The 19,047-nt window shown below is 42.2% G+C and overlaps 1 protein-coding gene and 1 pseudogene across 3 annotated transcripts in view; both read right to left on the bottom strand.

Annotated features, from left to right (window-relative positions):
• LOC105478329 (cornichon family AMPA receptor auxiliary protein 3) overlaps positions 1-19,047 on the bottom strand; it is a 333,823-nt gene that overhangs the window by 174,183 nt on the left and 140,593 nt on the right. Inside the window, exon 1 of one of the 3 annotated variants that reach the window (XM_011735517.3) lies at positions 2,192-2,309. The exons of the other annotated variants lie outside the window; for them this stretch is intronic. Within the exon in view, the coding sequence (XP_011733819.1) occupies positions 2,192-2,218 (27 nt within the window). The 5' untranslated portion in view covers positions 2,219-2,309. Of the gene's footprint in view, positions 1-2,191; positions 2,310-19,047 lie in introns of those variants that run through there. 3 annotated transcript variants of the gene reach the window in all.
• On the bottom strand, positions 6,962-8,163 carry LOC105478351 (aldo-keto reductase family 1 member B1 pseudogene; annotated as a pseudogene).

Genomic DNA, 19,047 nt, shown 5'->3' with positions numbered 1-19,047 from the left:
TTATCATGATTCTTCCCCTATTTTGTGCATGTCCACCCCCCATCACCTGTACAGATAAATGCTTAACGTCACAACCTCGCGCACACCCAGTCTGATTCCAGAGATGTGAAAAGGCATCCAGGATATGCAGCTGCAGCTACCTCCTCTCCAGGCTTCCCAGAGTCCTCCTTATCCCACTGTAATTTAGATATGAAGAGTCTGTCTCTCAAAGTTTAGGTTTATAAGTGACTTAAATGTTATCCCCAAAGATCCTTGGCGAAGAAGATGAGCTAAATATTACCTTAACAAATCATCTTCCGAGAAAAGAAAAATGATGCCTGTCACCTTTAAAAAGCCAACCAATCAATAACAAAATAATGAGATCATAAGAATGACAATTCTTTTTTTTCTCCCATGATGCCAACTATATGCAATAGCACTGTTTTCAAAAGAAGCACAATTTACTCCTCTTAAAGGGAGCCCATGAGGAGGTCCACTATGCTTTGGGCTCTTCATATTGTATTCTCAAGAGCACAGAGCAATTTGTTATGTGTCTGATTATTATTTGCACCACTCAATTAGTCAATACATACAATCAGATTAATCAGGAGGTAGTAGAAACCTGTGAAAAAGAAACAGGAAAGGAAAAGGTTTTCAAAAGGGCAGAAGGAAGTAAAAGAACTGATTAGGAATCACTAAGCAATTATTTCCAGTCCTTTCCCTCCAATGATGCCTTTTTTACTTCAAGAAATGTTAGGGTTCTGGTTAAAGATGGAAGACAACACACTCAGCCTTCAATCTCTTCAAAAAAACCATCAAAACCACAAAAAGACTTGGGTAAAGTCTAAATCTCCAGAACAAAGTGAAAAGGACAAAGACAAGAGCAACATGGTGTGAAAGGCAAATAAAATTTCAGGACCCCAAATTCACTATGCCAAAAGGAAAAATTAAGTTTGGAAGCCAAGTCACAAAAAACAAACAAAACAATTGCATTTTCTTTTGTTCCTAAACTGATAGCCACAGATAGAGGCCATATGTCTCCACCAGGGGCCTCCCTCACCCTGACAATGTAAATTAACAACTTATCCTCATGGTATGGGACAAGAGGAGACTAGAGATTGTCCCCACCTACCCCAAGATGAATGCATATTTGACTGCTTTCTCTACTCCATGTTTATCTTATGTAAAGTGCAGATTCATTAAGCACAAGGTGAATACATAACTAACTGTTCTCTCTACCCCTCCTTTTTTTTTTTTTTTTTTTTTGAGACAGAGTCTCGCTCTGTCATCAGGCTGTGGCCACTGCAACCTCTGACTCCCTGGTTCAAGTGATTCTCCTGCCTCAGTCTCCCAAGTAGCTAGGATTATAGGCATGCGCTACCATGCCCGGCTAATTTTTGTATTTTTAGTAGAGACAGGGTTCACCATGTTAGCCAGGATAGTCTCGATCTCCTGACCTCATGATTCACCCACCCTGGGCTCCCAAAGTGCTGGGATTACAGGCGTGAGCCACCGCATCTGGCCTATCCCTCCTTTCGTGTGTAACATATGGATTCACAAGAATGCGACCTTCTTTTTTTGCTTTGTTCTTTCCCCTCTTGCCCACTTTTCCCCTTTAAATATTGAAGCCCTCCAAATCCTCTTCAGAAAAAGTACAGGCTACAGATCCTACCGTGGCTTATGTCTCCTTTTCCCAGGCATGTCTTCAACCTTGGCAAAATAAACCTCTACATTGATGAAGGCCTGTGTCAGATACTTTTTGGTTTATAATGGTAATGGAAAACTGGAAAGCAGATGGATGAGTGGCTGGATCACTGACTTAGAAGGCTGAATCCTAAACCAGCCCAGGCACCTTTAGGAGTAGGGATGAAAGTGGGGTCCAAATATAAGGGGTCTGACTCAAATCTATTTAAGATACAGTTAGATACCTCCCAGCCCGTCATTCCCTCAGCACTTGGCTGAAGACTAGATGTTTACTCTCTTATTGGGGTAAAATGTCAGGATTCTAGGCGCAGCTGAGGGTAGGGATAGCATATTAAAAACATGAGCAAGGAATCTGTTGAAGATTTACAGACTGATTTTGAGACACTCCCCCGCAACACGCACCCCAGGCTTATGTTTATTTACTCTGTCTTAGTCCGTTTGTGTTGCTAGAAAGGAATACCTGAGGCTGGGTATAAAGAAAAAAAAAGGAGGGTCTTATTTGACTCACAATTCTGCTGGCTGGAAGACTGGACATCTGGTGAGAGCCTCACGCTGCTTCCAATCATGGCAAATGGCAAACGGGAGCTGGTCTATGCAGAGCTCATGTGGCCAGAGAGGAAGGAAGAGGGAGTGGGGGAAAGGTGCCAGGCTGTTTTTAACAACCAGCTCTCTTAGGAACTAACAGAGCAAGAACTCACTCGTTACCATGAGGACAACACCAATCCCTTCCTGAGGGATCCACCCTCATGACCCAAACATCTCCCATTAGACTCCACCTCCAGCACTAGTGATCAAATTTCAGCATGAGGTTTGTAGGGGTCAAATATCTAAACCATAGTACACTCAGTTCCTAGACATTGTCAGCCAGACTTTTACCCTCTAGATGGAACACTGGAAGAGCCTTCCTTGCAGAATCAGATCCAATACAAATGACCTAGAGATATTGACATAGAGAGATTTGTCAAAGAAGTTCTTCAGCCAGTCCAGCCTAGTAAAGCCCACATTTGACGTCACACCCAACACGCTCAGAGTTTCCAATGGACTCCATGGAGACACCACTCAAATACAAAGGGCATAGACTCATTGGGGCATTTGAGGAAAACCTTTACAATGAAAGACAGAGGCCAAAATCAGTAAGCAGAAAACAGCAACTTGGAGGAAACAGAGCTTATGAAAATATAAAAAGGAACCTCAAAAATGGCGTTGACAAGATGAATATCCCAAGGGCAAGAAGTTAAAATGGAAGAAATCACTCAGAAATAGAGCCAAAGGCAGAGATGGAAAATAGAGAAAAAAAAATAAGAAAACAAAAACACGATCAGTTCAGGAGGTCCAATATCTGAACAAAAAATTTCAATAGAGTTGTTCTCTACTCTCTACATGAAAAAGAAGAAATCGACAAAGAAATAATTGAGATATCCCAGGATGGAAAATATGTTTCCAGATTGAAAGGGCCCTCTGAACTCTCACCACAACAGATGAAAATACAAAAATACTCTGTGAAACTTTAGACAACTAAAGAGAAAATCCTACAAGCTTTCAGAAAGAGGAGAAAGAGAGAGAAGGGAGTTTCAACAAAAGTATAACGAATCAGAAAAGACACTGAATTTCTTAGCAGCAACATTGGAAACTAGAAGGTAATGAGGCAGAGAAAGTGTTTTCTAATCCAAAATTTTATACAGTCAAACTGTAATTAAGTGTGTAGGCAGAATAAAGACATTTTTTAGATATGCAAGATCTCAAAACACTTCTCATGCAACCTTTATCAGGGAGATACTAGGTACTAGTACCTCCACCAAATAATAGTACCAGTCGCCAAAATGAGACTCACTAAGAAAGAGAAAGACAATGGATACGGGACACAGGGGATCAAAAACAAGAGAGCAAAGGGAATTTCTAGGATAATGGTGAAAGAAACCCTTAAGATGGCAGCTGTGCAGTAGGCATAGAGCATAACTAGCCCAGCCTGGATCAAGTCAGAAGGTGCTGGAATCATCAAGAAGACGAAATTGTTGGAAATACCTAATGCGTTTAAGTACTGAAGACAGATTTATATCTTGGGAGCAAGTTAGGGGAATAAATTAGTAGTAAGCACAAAGAGAGCTAATCACCAAACAGAAAAGGCAAATGTTTTACTTTTTATTTTACCAGTTGGAATAGCTTTTTGTTGTCATCATTGTTGTTGTTTTTATTTTTTAAATTTTTATTTCAATAGTTTTGGGGGAAGAGGTGGTATTTGGGTACATGGAAAAGTTCTTTAGTGGTGATTTCTGAGACTTTGGTCCACCCTTCATCCAAGCAGTGTACACTGTACCCAATATGCAGTCTTTTATCCTTCACCTCCCTGCCACCGTACCCTGTAAGCTTCTGCTTATAAGTGAGAACATAGGATGTTTGATTTTCCATTCCTGAGTTACTTCACTTAGAATAATAGTCTCCAACTCCATCCAGGTTGCTTTGAATGCCATTATTTTGTTCCTTTTTATGGCTAAGTAGTATTTCATGGTATATGTATTTCATATGCATACACTACATTTTCTTTATCCATTTGTTGGTTGATGAGTATTTAGGCTGGTTCCACATTTTTACAATTGTGAATTATGCTGCTATAAACCTGCACGTGCAAGTGTCTTTTTCATATAATGACTTATTTTCCTCTGTGTAGATATCCAGTAGTGGGATTGCTGGATCAAACAATAGTTCTATAATACTTTTAGCTCTTTAAAAAATCTCCATACTGTTTTCCATAGTGGTTGTACTAGTTTACATTCCCACCAGCAGTATAAAAGTGTTCCCCTTTCACCACATCCATGCCAATATCTGTTGTTGTGGGGTTTTTTTTCTTTTTTTTTTTTTTTTTTTTTTTTTGAGACGGAGTCTGGCTCTGTCACCCAGGCTGGAGTGCAGTGGCGCGATCTCAGCTCACTGCAAGCTCCGCCTCCCGGGTTCACGCCATTCTCCTGCCTCAGCCTCCCGAGTAGCTGGGACTACAGGCGCCCGCCACCTCGCCCGGCTAGTTTTTTGTATTTTTTAGTAGAGATGGGGTTTCACCGTGCTAGCCAGGATGGTCTCGATCTCCTGACCTCGTGATCCGCCTGTCTCGGCCTCCCAAAGTGCTGTGATTACAGGCTTCAGCCACCGCGCCCGGCCTGTTGTTGTGTTTTTTTTAATCATGGCCATTCTTGCAGCAGTAAGGTGGTTTTGCATTGTGATTTTGATTTGCATTTCCCTGATAATTAGAGATGCTGAGCATTTTTTCATGTTGGACATTAGTATATATATACATTTTTTTTTATAATTGTCTATTCATGTCCTTTGCCCACTTTTTGATGGCATTAAATGGTTTTTTCTTGCTGATTTGTTTGAGTTCCTTGTAGATTCTGGATATTAGTCCTTTCTCAGATGCACAGTTTGTGAATATTTTCTCCCACTCTGTTAGTTGTCTGTTTACTCTGTTGATTATTTCTTTTGCTGCGCAGCAACTTTCTAGTTTAATTAGGTCCCATCTATTTATCTTTGTTTTTATTGCATTTGCTTTTGGGTTCATAAAGTCCTTGCCTAAGCCAATGTCTAGAAGAGTTTTTCCAGTACTGTCATAAAGAATTTTTGTGACTTTGGGTATTATATTTAAGTCTCTATCTATCTTAAGTTGATTTTTGTGTAAGGTAAGAAATGAGGATACAGTTTCATTCTTCTACATGTGGCTTGCCAATTATCCCAGCACTATTTGTTGAATAGGGTGTACTTTGTCCCACTTTATATTTTTGTTTTGCTGAAGATCAGTTGGCTGTATTTGGCTTTATTTCTGGGTTCTCTTTTCTATTCCATTGGTCTACATGCCCATTTTTACACCAGTACCATGTTGTTTCAGTAACAATAGTTTTGTAGGATAGTTTGAAGTCAGGTAATGTGTGATGCCTCTAGATTTGTTTTTGGGTTTTGTGGGGTTTATTTGCTTGCTTACTTACTCTTGCTTTCACTATGTGGGCTCTAGAAAAGGCAAATATTACCTTCAGAAAAAACAAAAGGCTTTACAGGAAAGAAATAGTAATCATAGTATACTAAATGGCTCAGTTGTGAATAGCACCTACATAGGTCATAAGAATGCAAACACTGAATGTTAACTAACCACATGTGAAAGTGAAGTGTATAAAGAAAACTGAAACCCTCTCTTCCTTAGTGGGAAATAAGTAGATTATTCCTACTATAAAAAAAAGTCAAGAAAGAGCAAGATAAGGTTGTTATTTAGAGATATGTAGGTAAATTCCAAAAAAGTATAAGTACTTCTGAAGGGCAGGAAATGGAGGGCAAACTTGGGAATGGAAGGGGAACTCCCATCAAGCTCTTCACTTTTACTATTTGACTCTTTAAACTATGTAGATATATAACTTTTTTTTTAAAGAAACTATTTTTAAAGTAAAAAGAAAGTTTATGGATATCCCCATGTATATTGACTGTCTCTTAGCTGAGAAAGAACATGATAAAAGCCACACTTTAAAATATATTTGAACTTCCTTACTCAGAGAAGCATTTACATACATTAGAAAAATAGTAGATTCACGTAAGTACAAAACACATAATTGATTCATGCCTAAGCAGTGCTCAGTATGTGTATGGATTTCCTCCCCCTATAAGGTTTAGTAATTAAGAGACTTAACCTACCTAAACCTCAGTTTACCATAAATGTTACCAAGAATGGATGCAGTTGTTCATCTGCTCTTTGGATGCTGTGAGATCCATATCTTTTTAAAGTTCCCTTTTATATGTACTAGCTTGAGTAGGTATCTAACTGTTGCACCCAAACATGCCCTGAGAAAAATAGTGAAGATATATACACTACTCAAAGTTGTCCAGTTGGCAAGTGATAGAGACATCATTTGAAACTAGTACAAAGGCTATTCTACTTTGCTACACATTTATAGATCTTCATAATTTTTCTTCAGTGACTGTTTTTTCCCCCACAAAAAGCACTTTTTATTTGAGACAAAGAGAAGTCTTACTGAAAGGTTTACATTTCCAAGCAGTCAAAACTCAACTGTTAGTGGCACTATTTTGGCCCAGTAGATTCTGCTTCTCTTTGGTCAGAAAAGGGTATTCAGGTTGTACTTTCCCCAGCTGGGCAAAAAGAAGGGCAAAGCAAAGCTACTCTATTTACAGGGCTCTTCAGATAGACCTCTTAAGATAGACACACCCTCGCTGGCCACTCTACAGGTTGCTGTCCCACTGCTGAGTGACACTGGCCATACTATCTTTGCAAGGAAAACAAAATGAGGCAGGAAACACAGTATAGGTCACTTGGGGACAAGCAGGCATCCACAGCTTCAAAAATCCTCATGGAAGGGGTAATCGTTGCGGGAGGCACAGCCCACCAAGGCACAGACCCTCCCATTTCTGTTGTAGCTGAATAAGGTGGTCATATCCTGGCTGTTCAGTTTAAAGTCGAAGACCTTAAAGTTCTCAGCAATGTGTTCTGGTGTCACAGACTTGGGGATCACCACCAAGTTCCTCTACGTGGGGAACCAGATCAGAACCTGGGCTGTAGTTTTATTATGCTTGGCTGTGATTTCCTTGATCCTGGGATCCTCCAGGAGGGAAGGATCCGCAGGCTTGGCCCAGGGCCTGTCAGAAGAGCTGAGGGGGCTGTAGGCGGTCACCATGATGCCTTTGGACTGACAGTACTGGATTAACTTCTCCTGAGTGAGGTACAGGTGGCACTCAGTCTGGTTAACCACCTACTTATACTTTAAGTCAGGCTTGTTTAAGATCCTCTCAACCTGGAGATGGTTGAAGTTGAAGATGCCAATAGCTTTCATCAGCCCTTCATCTACTAGCTCTTCCATGCCCACCCATGTGTCCAGAATGTTGGTGTCACTGGGAACCACATTACCTGACTGATCCAATGGGAAAATTCCTTCCCAGACTTGAAGCTTGCTGGCCAACGAATATGGTAGAGGTCCAGGTAGTCCAGCTTCAGGTCAATGAGCATCTTCTGGAAGGCTCCTTTCAACAGGCCCTTCTCATGGTACGCTCGCCACAGCTTGTTGACGATGAAGAGCTCCTCATGTTTCACTACCTGCTCCCTGAGCTTCTCCTGAATGGCCACTCCCACCTCAGTCTTATTCTGGTACACGTGGGCACAGTCGATGTGGCAGTACCCAACGTCAATGGCCACCTTCACAGCCTCAGTTACCTGGCCCAGAGGAGACTTCCAGGTGCCTAGCCCCAAGATGGCCATCTTGGTGCCGTTGTTGAGCATGAAGTGGCTGACCGTGGCTGCTGCACTCTCCAGACCTTCGCCCAGAACCATGCACCTCAGTGACTCTTTAGGTAACTTAATAATATTAAAATAGTTATGTCTTTAAGAATGCCTGGTCTGGCCGGGCGCGGTGGCTCAAGCCTGTAATCCCAGCACTTTGGGAGGCCGAGACGGGCGGATCACGAGGTCAGGAGATCGAGACCATCCTGGCTAACACGGTGAAACCCCGTCTCTACTAAAAAATACACAAAAACTAGCCGGGCGAGGTGGCGGGTGCCTGTAGTCCCAGCTACTTGGGAGGCTGAGGCAGGAGAATGGCGTGAACCCGGGAGGCGGAGCTTGCAGTGAGCTGAGAGCCGGCCATTGCGCCCCTGCCTGCGCGACAGAGCGAGACACTGCCTCAAAAAAAAAAAAAAAAAAAAAAGAATGCCTGGTCTAATCAACAATGAAATACTTACTGTGACAGTGGAGCCGCTTAATAGATTTGGATTTGCAAAGCCAGTAGGTGGGAGGTTGCTTATTTTCTAATAGGTACTTGACATGAAGCAGTGGGTGCTTTTATTATGGCTACAGGGACCTACCTGATTTTCCCAGCTATGGATAGGTAGAGAGACTGAGGTAGCATATAGTCTAGTCTACATGCGTTTTATATATAAATATACTATTAAAATGTCAAAAATAAACTATATATTTTCTAATTAGAACATATAAAAAAATTGACTCATATGTGTAATCCCAACACCTTGGGAGGCTGAGGTGGGAGGATCCTTGAGCCCAGGAGTTCAAGACCAGTGTGGGCAACACTGTGAGACCCTGTCTATATAAACATATAATGCTTTTTAAAAAATAAACATATGAAAAAGGGAAATACCATTTACAAAACAAAAAAAAAAGTAAGGAACTATAAACATCTACATGCAAGTGAATTACCTTCCTGGTTAATAAGACCTCACTTGCAGCTACCTCTCCTTTACCTTTTTATCACACATTTCCTACCCTGGGAAAAGGTAGGGAGACTACTCCCTTCACAAAGGAAACATGGAAAAAAGACAAACAGCTCCCTAAGAATTAGTTTCTCATGCTTGAGTTCTGATATGGGGTGTTATATTTTCACACAAAAAGCCCTGCTGAATTCCTCACAAATTAACTCTGGGTTAATTTGCTGAACTACTATTACCTAGTTCCACTTAATCTCATTCTAGTTTTCCTTATTCTGCCTTAGAAAAGGACTTTTCTTGGACTCCCTCATACTGATAAGCTAAGTGTCAATAACTTCCAGCCTTATGAAGATCTCTGAGCACACTGCCTAAATTCCAGCTTAGAGTTCCACAGCAAAGGCAGGGGCTGAGCTTGGCTTTTCCTCTATGCCTAGTCAGACCCATTTTCAGCCATCTCCAAAAAAAGGCTGTACCTTGCAGCTTGTGTTTTAATTACACACTTCCTATATACTCTCTTCCTAAAGGAAGATTGAATGAAAATAGAGAATAGACAAGCAATAAAGAAAATCAACAAAACCAAAAGTTGGTTCTTTGAAAAGATCAACAAAATTAACAAATCTTTGATGAGACTGACTAAAAAATCAAGAGAAAAGACTCAAGTTACTAAAATACAAAACGATGCTGGGAACATTACTACTGATATTACAGAAATAAAGAGGATTACAAGACAGTATTATGAACAATTGTATGTCAACAATTTTGATTATTGATTCAATCTACTTAATAGTTATAGGTCTAGTAAAATTTTCCATTTCTTTATTAGTCAGTTTTGCTAGATTATGTGTTTCTAGGAATTGTTCATTTCATCCAGGTTATTCGACGTGTTGCACTCCAGTCTAGGCAGCAGGGCCAGACCCTGTCTCAAAAACAACAACTACAACAAAAAAACAACTTAGAAATAAATTTAATGAAGGAAGCAAAAGACTTGTACACTGAAAACTATGAAACATTGCTGGAAGGTAAAATAAATGAAAAGACATCCTTTGTTCATGGATTGGCAGACTTAACATTGTTAAGATGACAAGACTACCCAAAGTAATCTACAGCTTCAATACAATCGCTATTAAAATCCCAACAGCATTTTTTGGGGCAGAAATATTTAAAAAAAAAAAAACCAACAACCCTATCCTAAAATTCATCAAGGAATCAATCTCCAATAATCCTCTAACAGGATTGCTGTACAGATTCAATTAGATCAGGGGTTTAGTGAATTCTTTTTTTTTTTTTTTTTTCCTTGAGATGGGGTTTCACTCTGTCACCCAGGCTGAAGTGCAACAGCATGATCTCAGCTCACTGCAACCTCCACCTCCCAGATTCAAGAGATTATCATCCCTCACCCTCCCGAATAGCTGGAACTACAGGCGTGCACCACCTTGCCCAGCTAAGTTTTGTATTTTTAGTAGAGACAGGGTTTCACCATGTTGACTAGGCTGGTCTCAAACTCCTGACCTCAGGTGATTCACCCGTCTCCACCTCCCAAAGTGCTGGGCTTACAGGCATGAACCACCACACTGGGCTGTGAATTCTTATAATTGTATGTTGCCTTGGCATCCATTTTAAATATAAGTTGGACTTCCTCATACCAGAAGTAGAGTTTAGTTGCCTTTGACACAATTTCTAGTTCTCCACCTCCTCCTAGTTCTGCAGTGTGGTTGATCCAGATGTCTGCCTTATACAACAACTTCCTGGTGATCACCTGCCTACAAGACAACTAGATGCAACCTATTTGACTTGCCTGGCTGACCCCCACATCTTGCATTGTCTGTGCAGATACGCTGCAGTGACCACCTCTCAGTCACAGCATGGCCCCATGGAACTCATGCTTGCTTGCTTTAAACCCACCAGTTAGAACTCCCTGTGGAAAACCTGCTTGGGCAAACCCCTGGACACCAAAAAGGGCTTTGGCCCTCAGGTCCTCTCTCACCCTCTCTCTTTTGCTTTCTACCCTCTGGTTGCCCCTGCAGGTCCCAGTCAGTGCCCCTCTTCCTGTCGGACCTGCTTGGGGTTTTTTTGTTGGTTTGTTTTTGAGATGGAGTCTCACTCTGTCGTCCAGGCTGGAATGTAGTGGTGCGATCTGCCTCACTGCAATTTCCGCCTCCTAGGTTCAAGCGATTCTCATGCCTCAGCCTCCCAAGTAGCTGGGATTACAGGTGCCCAGCACCATGCCCGGCTGATTTTTTGTATTTTTAGTAGAGACAGGGTTTCATCATGTTGGCCAGGCTGGTCTTGAACTCCTGACCTCAAGTGATCCATCCACCTCAGCCTCCCAAAGTGCTAGGATTACAGGCGTGAGCCACCATGCCTGTCCCCTGCTGGTTTTATGATACCCTCTTCTCTCTGCAATCTTTAAGTAATTAAAAAACTGTTTCGGTTATTTTATGTGTCTTGCTATGCCACCTCCTCTGTGTCTCACCTGGCTGCCATACCTGATTCTAGCTCTCCTCAGGGCAGGGCTCTCCTAGAGAGTGACAATCTTGCATTAGGGCCACTCTCAAAAGAGAGACCTCAAAACCCAATGAGAAGAAAACACAACAAGGGGTTTTGGGGGAATTTGATGGGTTAACCCAAAGTTTACAGAGAAGTCAAGGGACCAAGAATAGCCAAGATACACTCAAAGGAAAATAAGACAAGAGGCCTTGCCCTATCAAGTATCAAGAATTATTAAAAAGCTCTAGTAATTAAGATAGTGGAGGCACAGAGGTATACTGAACAATGAAATAGAATAGGTTCCAGAAACAGACCCATATGTATATGTGCATTTATGACAAAGCTGCCGTTGCTCACAGTGTGGAAATTCATGGTGCTGCGTACTGAGTATTCACACAGGAAAAAAGAGAAAAAGAAAAAGAAATATGATCCTATTTCTATTGGATCTATCCTATTGAAAACAAACATCAATTCCACGTAGACTGTAGGCCTAAATGTGAAAGGCAAAACTATAAAACTTTTAGAAGATAATATAGGCAATGTGATTATAACATTCAGTAAGAAAGATTGCATACAAAGTTGTTGTATAAATAGTTTATACAAAAAATATAAACTATAAAGGAAATGTTTGATAAGTTTGGCTAAGCTAAAATTAGAACATATGTTCACCAAAAGAAACTGTTAGAGAATTTAAAAAACAATTAAACAAGAGGTGCTGGAGAGGATGTGGAGAAATAGGAACAGTTTTATACTGTTGGTGGAACTGTAAACTAGGTCAACCATTGTGGAAGACAGTGTGGCAATTCTTCAAGGATCTAGAACTAGAAATACCTTTTGACCCAGTCATCCCATTACTGGGGATATACCCAAAGGATTATAAATCATGCTGCTATAAAGACACAGGCACATGTATGTTTATTGTGGCACTATTCACAATAGCAAAGACTTGGAACCAACCCAAATGTCCATCAAAGACTGGATTAAGAAAATGTGGCACATATACACCATGGAATACTATGCAGCCATAAAAAAGGATGAGTTTGTGTCCTTTGTAGGGACATGGATGCAGCTGGAAACCATCATTCTCAGCAAACTATCGCAAGAACAGAAAACCAAATACCGCATGTTCTCACTCATAGGTGAGAATTGAACAATGAGATCACTTGGACACAGGAAGGGGAACATCACACACCGGGTCCTATTGTGGGGAGGGGGTAGGGGGAAGGGATAGCATTAGGAGATATACCTAATATAAATGACGAGTTAATGGGTGCAGCACACCAACATGCACATGTATACATATGTAACAAACCTGCACGTTGTGCACATGTACCCTAGAACTTAACGTATAATAAAAAAAAAATGGAGAAGCTATTTGTTGCAATATATAAATGTGGTAGTATCTAAAATACACAAAAAAGTCATATAAATCTATAAAGAAAAGAAATCTTAACAGAAAAAGATAGGTGCAACCATAAAAAAGAACAAGATTATGTCCTTTGTGGCAACATGGACGCAGCTGGAGGCCATTATCCTAAGCAAATTAACACAGGAACAGAAAACGGAATACCACATGTTCTCACTTATAAGTGGGAGCTAAACATTGGGTACACGGGGACACAAAGGTGGCAACAACAGACACTGGGGACTGCTAGAGGTGGGAGCGGAGGGAAGGATTGAAAAACTATCAGGCACTAAGCTCACTACGTGGGTGACAGGATCGATTGTACCCCAAACTGCAGCATCACATAATATACCCATGGAACAAACCTGCACATGTACCCCTTGAATCTAAAATAGAAATTGAAATTATTTAAAAAATCATTAAGGTTGGCAAGACTTTCTCTCTTTAGAGTAGAAGAAACATAAGTATCCATATCCATATGAAAATATGCTTGGCCAGGTGCAGTGGCTCACGCCTGTAATCCCAGCACTTTGGGAGGCTGAGGTAGGTGGATCACCTGAGGTTGGAAGTTCGAGACCAGCTTGGCTAACATGGTGAAACCCTGTGTCTACTAAAACTACAAAAATTAGCCCAGCATGGTGGTGGGTGCCTGTAATCCCAGCTACTCTGGAGGCTGAGGCAAGAGAATTTCTGGAACCCAGGAGGTGGAGGTTGCAGTGAGCCAAGATCTTGCCATTGCACTCCAGCCTGGGCAACAGAGACTGTCGGAAAAAAAAAGAAAGAAAATATTCTCAACCTCATTCACAATCAGAAAAAAGAACAAACCACAGTAAGATACTATTTCATACCTACCAGACTGGCAAAACTTTAAAAGTCTGACAAAATCAGGTGTTGGCTATGATGGAAAAACCAGAGCACTCACACTGTTGGTGAGAGTGTCAATTGGCACAACCACTTGAAAAAGAATTAGAAATAATCTAGAGGAAGGCCATCTTATTCTCAATATACATTTTAATACCCAATCCACTCCCGACATTAGAAAAAGCTCCAAAAATTAGATTCCGACCCTCAAACCTCACAACAGGACTTAATTAACCTCGCCTTCAAGGTGTACTGTAATAGAGTAGAGGCAGCCAAGTAGCAATGTATTTCTGAGTTGCAATTCCTTGCCTCCACTGTGAGACAAACCCCAGCCACATCTCCAGCAGACAAGAACTTCCAAACACCTGAACCGCAGCTGCCAGGGGTTCCTCCAGAACCTCCTCCCCCAGGAGCTAGCTACAAGTGCTGGAAATCTGGCCACTGGGCCAAGGAGTGCCCACAGCCTGGGATTCCTCCTAAGCCATGTCCCATCTGTGTGGGACCCCATTGAAAATTGGACTGTCCAGCTCCACCCAGCGCCACTCCCAGAGCCCCTTCAACTCTGGCCCAAGGCTCTCTGACTCCTTCCCAGATCTTCTCGGCTTAGTGACTGAAGACTGACGCTGCCCAATCGCCTCGGAAGCCCCCTGGACCATCACAGACGCTTCAGGTAACTCTCACAGTGGAGGGTAAGTCCGTTCCCTTCTTAACCAATATGGAAGCTACCAACTCCACATTACCTTCTTTTCAAGGGCCTGTTTCCTTTGCCTTCATAACTGTTGTGGGTATTGACGCCCAGGCTTCCAAACCTCTTAAAACTCCCCAACTCTGGTGCCAACTTGGACAACATTCTTTTATACACTCCTTTCTAGTTATTCCCACCTGCCCAGCTCCCTTATTAGGTCTAGACATTTTAACTAAATTATCTGCTTCCCTGACTATTCCTGGGCTACAGCCACACCTCATTGCTGCCTTTTCCCCCAGTTTGTCAAAGCCTCCTTCACATCCTCCCCTTGTATCTCCCCACCTTAACCCACAAGTATGGGATACCTCTACTCCCTCCTTGGTGACCAATCATGCACCCCTTATCATCCCATTAAAACCTAATCACCCTTATCCTGCTCAATGCCAACATCCCATCCCACAGCACACTTTAAAAGGATTAAAGGCTGTTATCACTCGCCTGTTACAGCATGGGCTTCCAAAACCTATTAACTCTCCTTACAATTCCCCCATTTTACCTGTCCTAAAACCAGACAAGCCTTACAGGTTAATTCAGGATCTACACCTTTTCAACCGAATTGTTTTGCCTAACCACTCCATGGTGCCAAACCCATATACTCTCCCATCCTCAATACTTCCCTCCACAACCCATTATTCTGTTCTGGATCTCAAACATGCTTTCTTTACTATTCCTTTGCACCCTTCATCCCAGCCTCTCTTCGCTTTCACTTGGACTGACCCTGACACCCATCAGGCTCAGCAAATTACCTGGGCTGTACTGCCACAAGGCTTCGCGGTCAGCCCCCATTACTTCAGTCAGGCCCAAATTTCTTCCTCATGTTACCTATCTCGGCATAATTCTTCATGAAAACACATGTGCTCTCCCTGCTGATCGTGTGCGACTGATCTCTCAAACCCCAACATCTTCTACCAAACAACAACTCCTTTCCTTCCTAGGCATGGTTGGATACTTTCATCTTTGGATACCTGGTTTTGCCATCTTAACAAAACCATTATATAAACTCACAAAAGGAAACCTAGCTGACCCCATAGATCCTAAATCCTTTCCCCACTCCTTCAACAGCTTTAGAGACTGCCCCCACACTAGCTCTCCCTGACTCATCCCAACCCTTTTCATTACACACAATCAAAGTGCAGGACTGTGCAGTCGGAATTCTTACACAAGGACCGGGACCACACCCTGTAGCCTTTTTATCCAAACAACTTGACCTTACTGTTTTAGGCTGGCCATCATGTCTCTATGCAGTGGCTGCTGTCACCCTAATACTTTTAGAGGCCCTCAAAAATCACAAACTATGCTCAACTCACTCTCTACAGTTCTCATAACTTCCAAAATCTATTTTCTTCCTCACACCTGACACATATACTTTCTGCTCCCCGGCTCCTTCAGCTGTACTCACTCTTCATTGAGTCTCCCACAATTACCATTGTTCCTGGCCTGGACTTCAATCTGGCCTCCCACATTATTCCTGATGCCACACCTGACCCCCATGACTATCTCCCTGATACACCTGATATTCACTCCATTTCCCCAAATTTCCTTCTTTCCGGTTCCTCACCCTGGTCACACTTGGTTTATTGATGGCAGTTCCACCAGGCCTAAATGCCACACACCAGCAAAAGCAGGCTATGCTATAGTATCTTCCACGTCTAACATTGAGGCTACTGCTCTGCCCCCTTCCACGACCTCTCAGCAAGCCGAATTCATTGCCTTAACTCGAGCCCTCACTCTTGCAAAAGGACTATGCATCAATATTTGTACTGACACTAAATATGCCTTCCATATCCTGCACCACCATGCTGTTATATGGGCAGAAAGAGATTTCCTCACTACACAAGGTCCTCCACCATTAATGCCTCTTTAATAAAAACTCTTCTCAAGGCTGCTTTACTTCCAAAGGAAGCTGGAGTCTTACACTGCAAGGGCCATCAAAAGGCATCAGATTCCATCACTCAGGGCAATGCTTATGCTGATAAGGTAGCTAAAAAAGCAGCTAGCGATCCAACTTCTGTCCCTCACGGCCAGTTTTTCTCCTCATCTGGTCACTGCCACCTATTCCCCCACTGAAACTTCCACTTATCAGTCTCTTCCCACACAAGGCAAATGGTTCTTGGACCAAGGAAAATATCTCCTTCCAGCCTCACAGGCCCATTCTATTCTATCATCATTTCATAACCTCTTCCATGTAGGTTACAAGCCGCTAGCCCACCTCTTAGAATCTCTCATTTCCTTTCCATCGTGGAAATCTATCCTCAAGGAAATCACTTCTTAGTTGTTCCATCTGCTATTCTACTACTCCTCAGGGATTGTTCAGGCCCCCTCCCTTCCCTACACATCAAGCTCAGGGATGCACCCCCCCCCCCCAGGACTGGCAAATTGACTTTACTCACATGCCTCGAGTCAGGAAACTAAAATACCTCTTGTTCTAGGTGGACACTTTCACTGGATGGGTAGAGGCCTTTCCCACAGGGTCTGAGAAGGCCACTGCAGTCATTTCTTCCCTTCTGTCAGACATAATTCCTTGGTTTGGCCTTCCCACCTCTGTACAGTCCGATAACAGACCAGCCTTTACTAGTCAAATCACCCAAGCAGTTTCTCAGGCTCTTGGTATTCAGTGGCACCTGGTTTTACCTCAAACTGTCACCCTTAAGTCTCTCTTTAAGTGGATAGAAGATCTTCAGTGACAAAGTACACTCCAATACTTTCACCCTGATGAAGTCCTATTCTTTACTTTTATACTCACTGTTACTCTGGTTCCCATTCCTATGCCACCCTCTACCTCTCCCCAGCTATCTCTACCACACTATCAATCTCACTCTCTCCTAGCCATTTCTAATCCTTCTTTAACACAATTGTTGGCTTTGCATTTCTCTTTCCTCCAAAATTGCTGAGGCCTCGATTTACTCACTGCTGAAAAAGGAGGACTTTGTATATTTTTAAATGAAGAGTGTTGTTTTTACCTAAATCAATCTGGCCTGATATATGACAACATAAAAAAACTCGAGGATAGAGCCCAAAAACTTGCCAACCAAGCAAACAATAACATCGAACCCCCTTGGACACTCTCTAATTGGATGTCCTGGGTACTCCCAATTCTTAGTTCTTTAATACCTATTTTTTTCTCCTTCTTTTATTTGGACCTTGTGTCTTTCGTTTAGTTTCTCAATTCACACAAAACCGCATCCAGGCCATCACCAATAATTCTATATGACAATGCTCCTTCTAACAACCCCACAATATCACCCCTTACCCCAAAATCTTTCTTCAGTTGAATCTCTCCCACTGTAGGTTCCCACGCCACCCCTAATCCTGTTTGAAGCAGCCCTGAGAAACATCGCCCATTATCTCTCCATATCATCCCCAAAAATTTTCACCGCCCCAACACTTTACCAATATTTTGTTTTATTTTTCTTATTAATATAAGAAGACAGGAATGTTAGGCCTCTGAGCCCAAGCTAAGCCATCATATCCCCTGTGACCTGCACATATACATCCAGATCGCCTGAAGCAACTGAAGATCCACAAAAGAAGTGAAAATAGCCTTAACTGATGACATTCCACCATTGTGATTTGTTTCTGCCCCACCCTGACTGATCAATGTACTTTCTAATCTCCCCACCCTTTAGAAGGTTCTTTGTAATTCTCCCCACCCTTGAGAATGTACTTTGTGAGATCCAACTGCTGCCCGCAAAACGTTGTTCCTAACTCAGCCGCCTATCCCAAAACCTATAAGAACTAATGATAATCCACCACCCTTTGCTGACTCTCTTTTCAGACTCAGCCCGCCCACACCCAGGAGAAATAACAGCCATGTTGCTCACACAAAGCCTGTTTGGTGGTCTCTTCACACGGACATGTGAGACAGCAAGAATGAAGATTCATGTGCCCTGTAACCCAGCAGGTCCGCATGCAGGATTATACCCTAGAGCTCCTGTACATGTGCACAAAGGGCCTCATACAAGAATGATTGAAAAAGTCTTGTCTAGATCGTGTTTTAAGAATGGAAACAATGCAAACATTCATCCACATCTGAATGAATAAACCACGCGGTGGTGTATTTATATGCTCTAGCACCATATAATTCCTATAATAGGAATTAGTTACAGTGACACACAACTGCACAGATGAAACTCAAGATCAAATGTCTGAGTGAAACACACAAGTTGCAGAAAATTCATACAGTATGATTCCATTTGTTTAAAGTCCAACAACATTCAAAACTAAACAACATGTCGTTTTGGAATATAGCAAAAAGTAAAAAAGTATTTTAGAAAAAAAGTGAACAAGGCCAGGAGCACTGGCTCACACCTGTAATCCCAGCACTTTGGGAGGCTGAGATGGGCAGATCACCTGAAGTTGGGAGTTGGAGACCAGCCTGACCAACATGGAGAAACCCCATCTCTATTAAAAATACAAAGGCGAGTGTGGTGACGCATGCCTGTAATCCCAGCTACTCAGGAGGCTGAGGCAGGAGAATCACTTGAACCTGGGAGACAGAGGTTGCTGTGAGCCGAGATCGCGCCATTGCACTCCAGGCTGGGCAACAAGAGTGAAATTCAGTCAAAAAAAAAAAAGTGAACAATAAACACAAAATTCAGGAGAATAACTACATCTGAGAAGGGAAGAAGACAGATTCTACAGGGCACCCAAAGGTAATGCTGGACACAGGTGT

Source organism: Macaca nemestrina, chromosome 1 (assembly GCF_043159975.1).
Source record: "Macaca nemestrina isolate mMacNem1 chromosome 1, mMacNem.hap1, whole genome shotgun sequence".
Lineage (NCBI taxonomy): Eukaryota > Metazoa > Chordata > Mammalia > Primates > Cercopithecidae > Macaca > Macaca nemestrina.
Note: the sequence above shows the minus strand (reverse complement) of the source record. Positions and strands in the feature narration are given on the sequence as shown.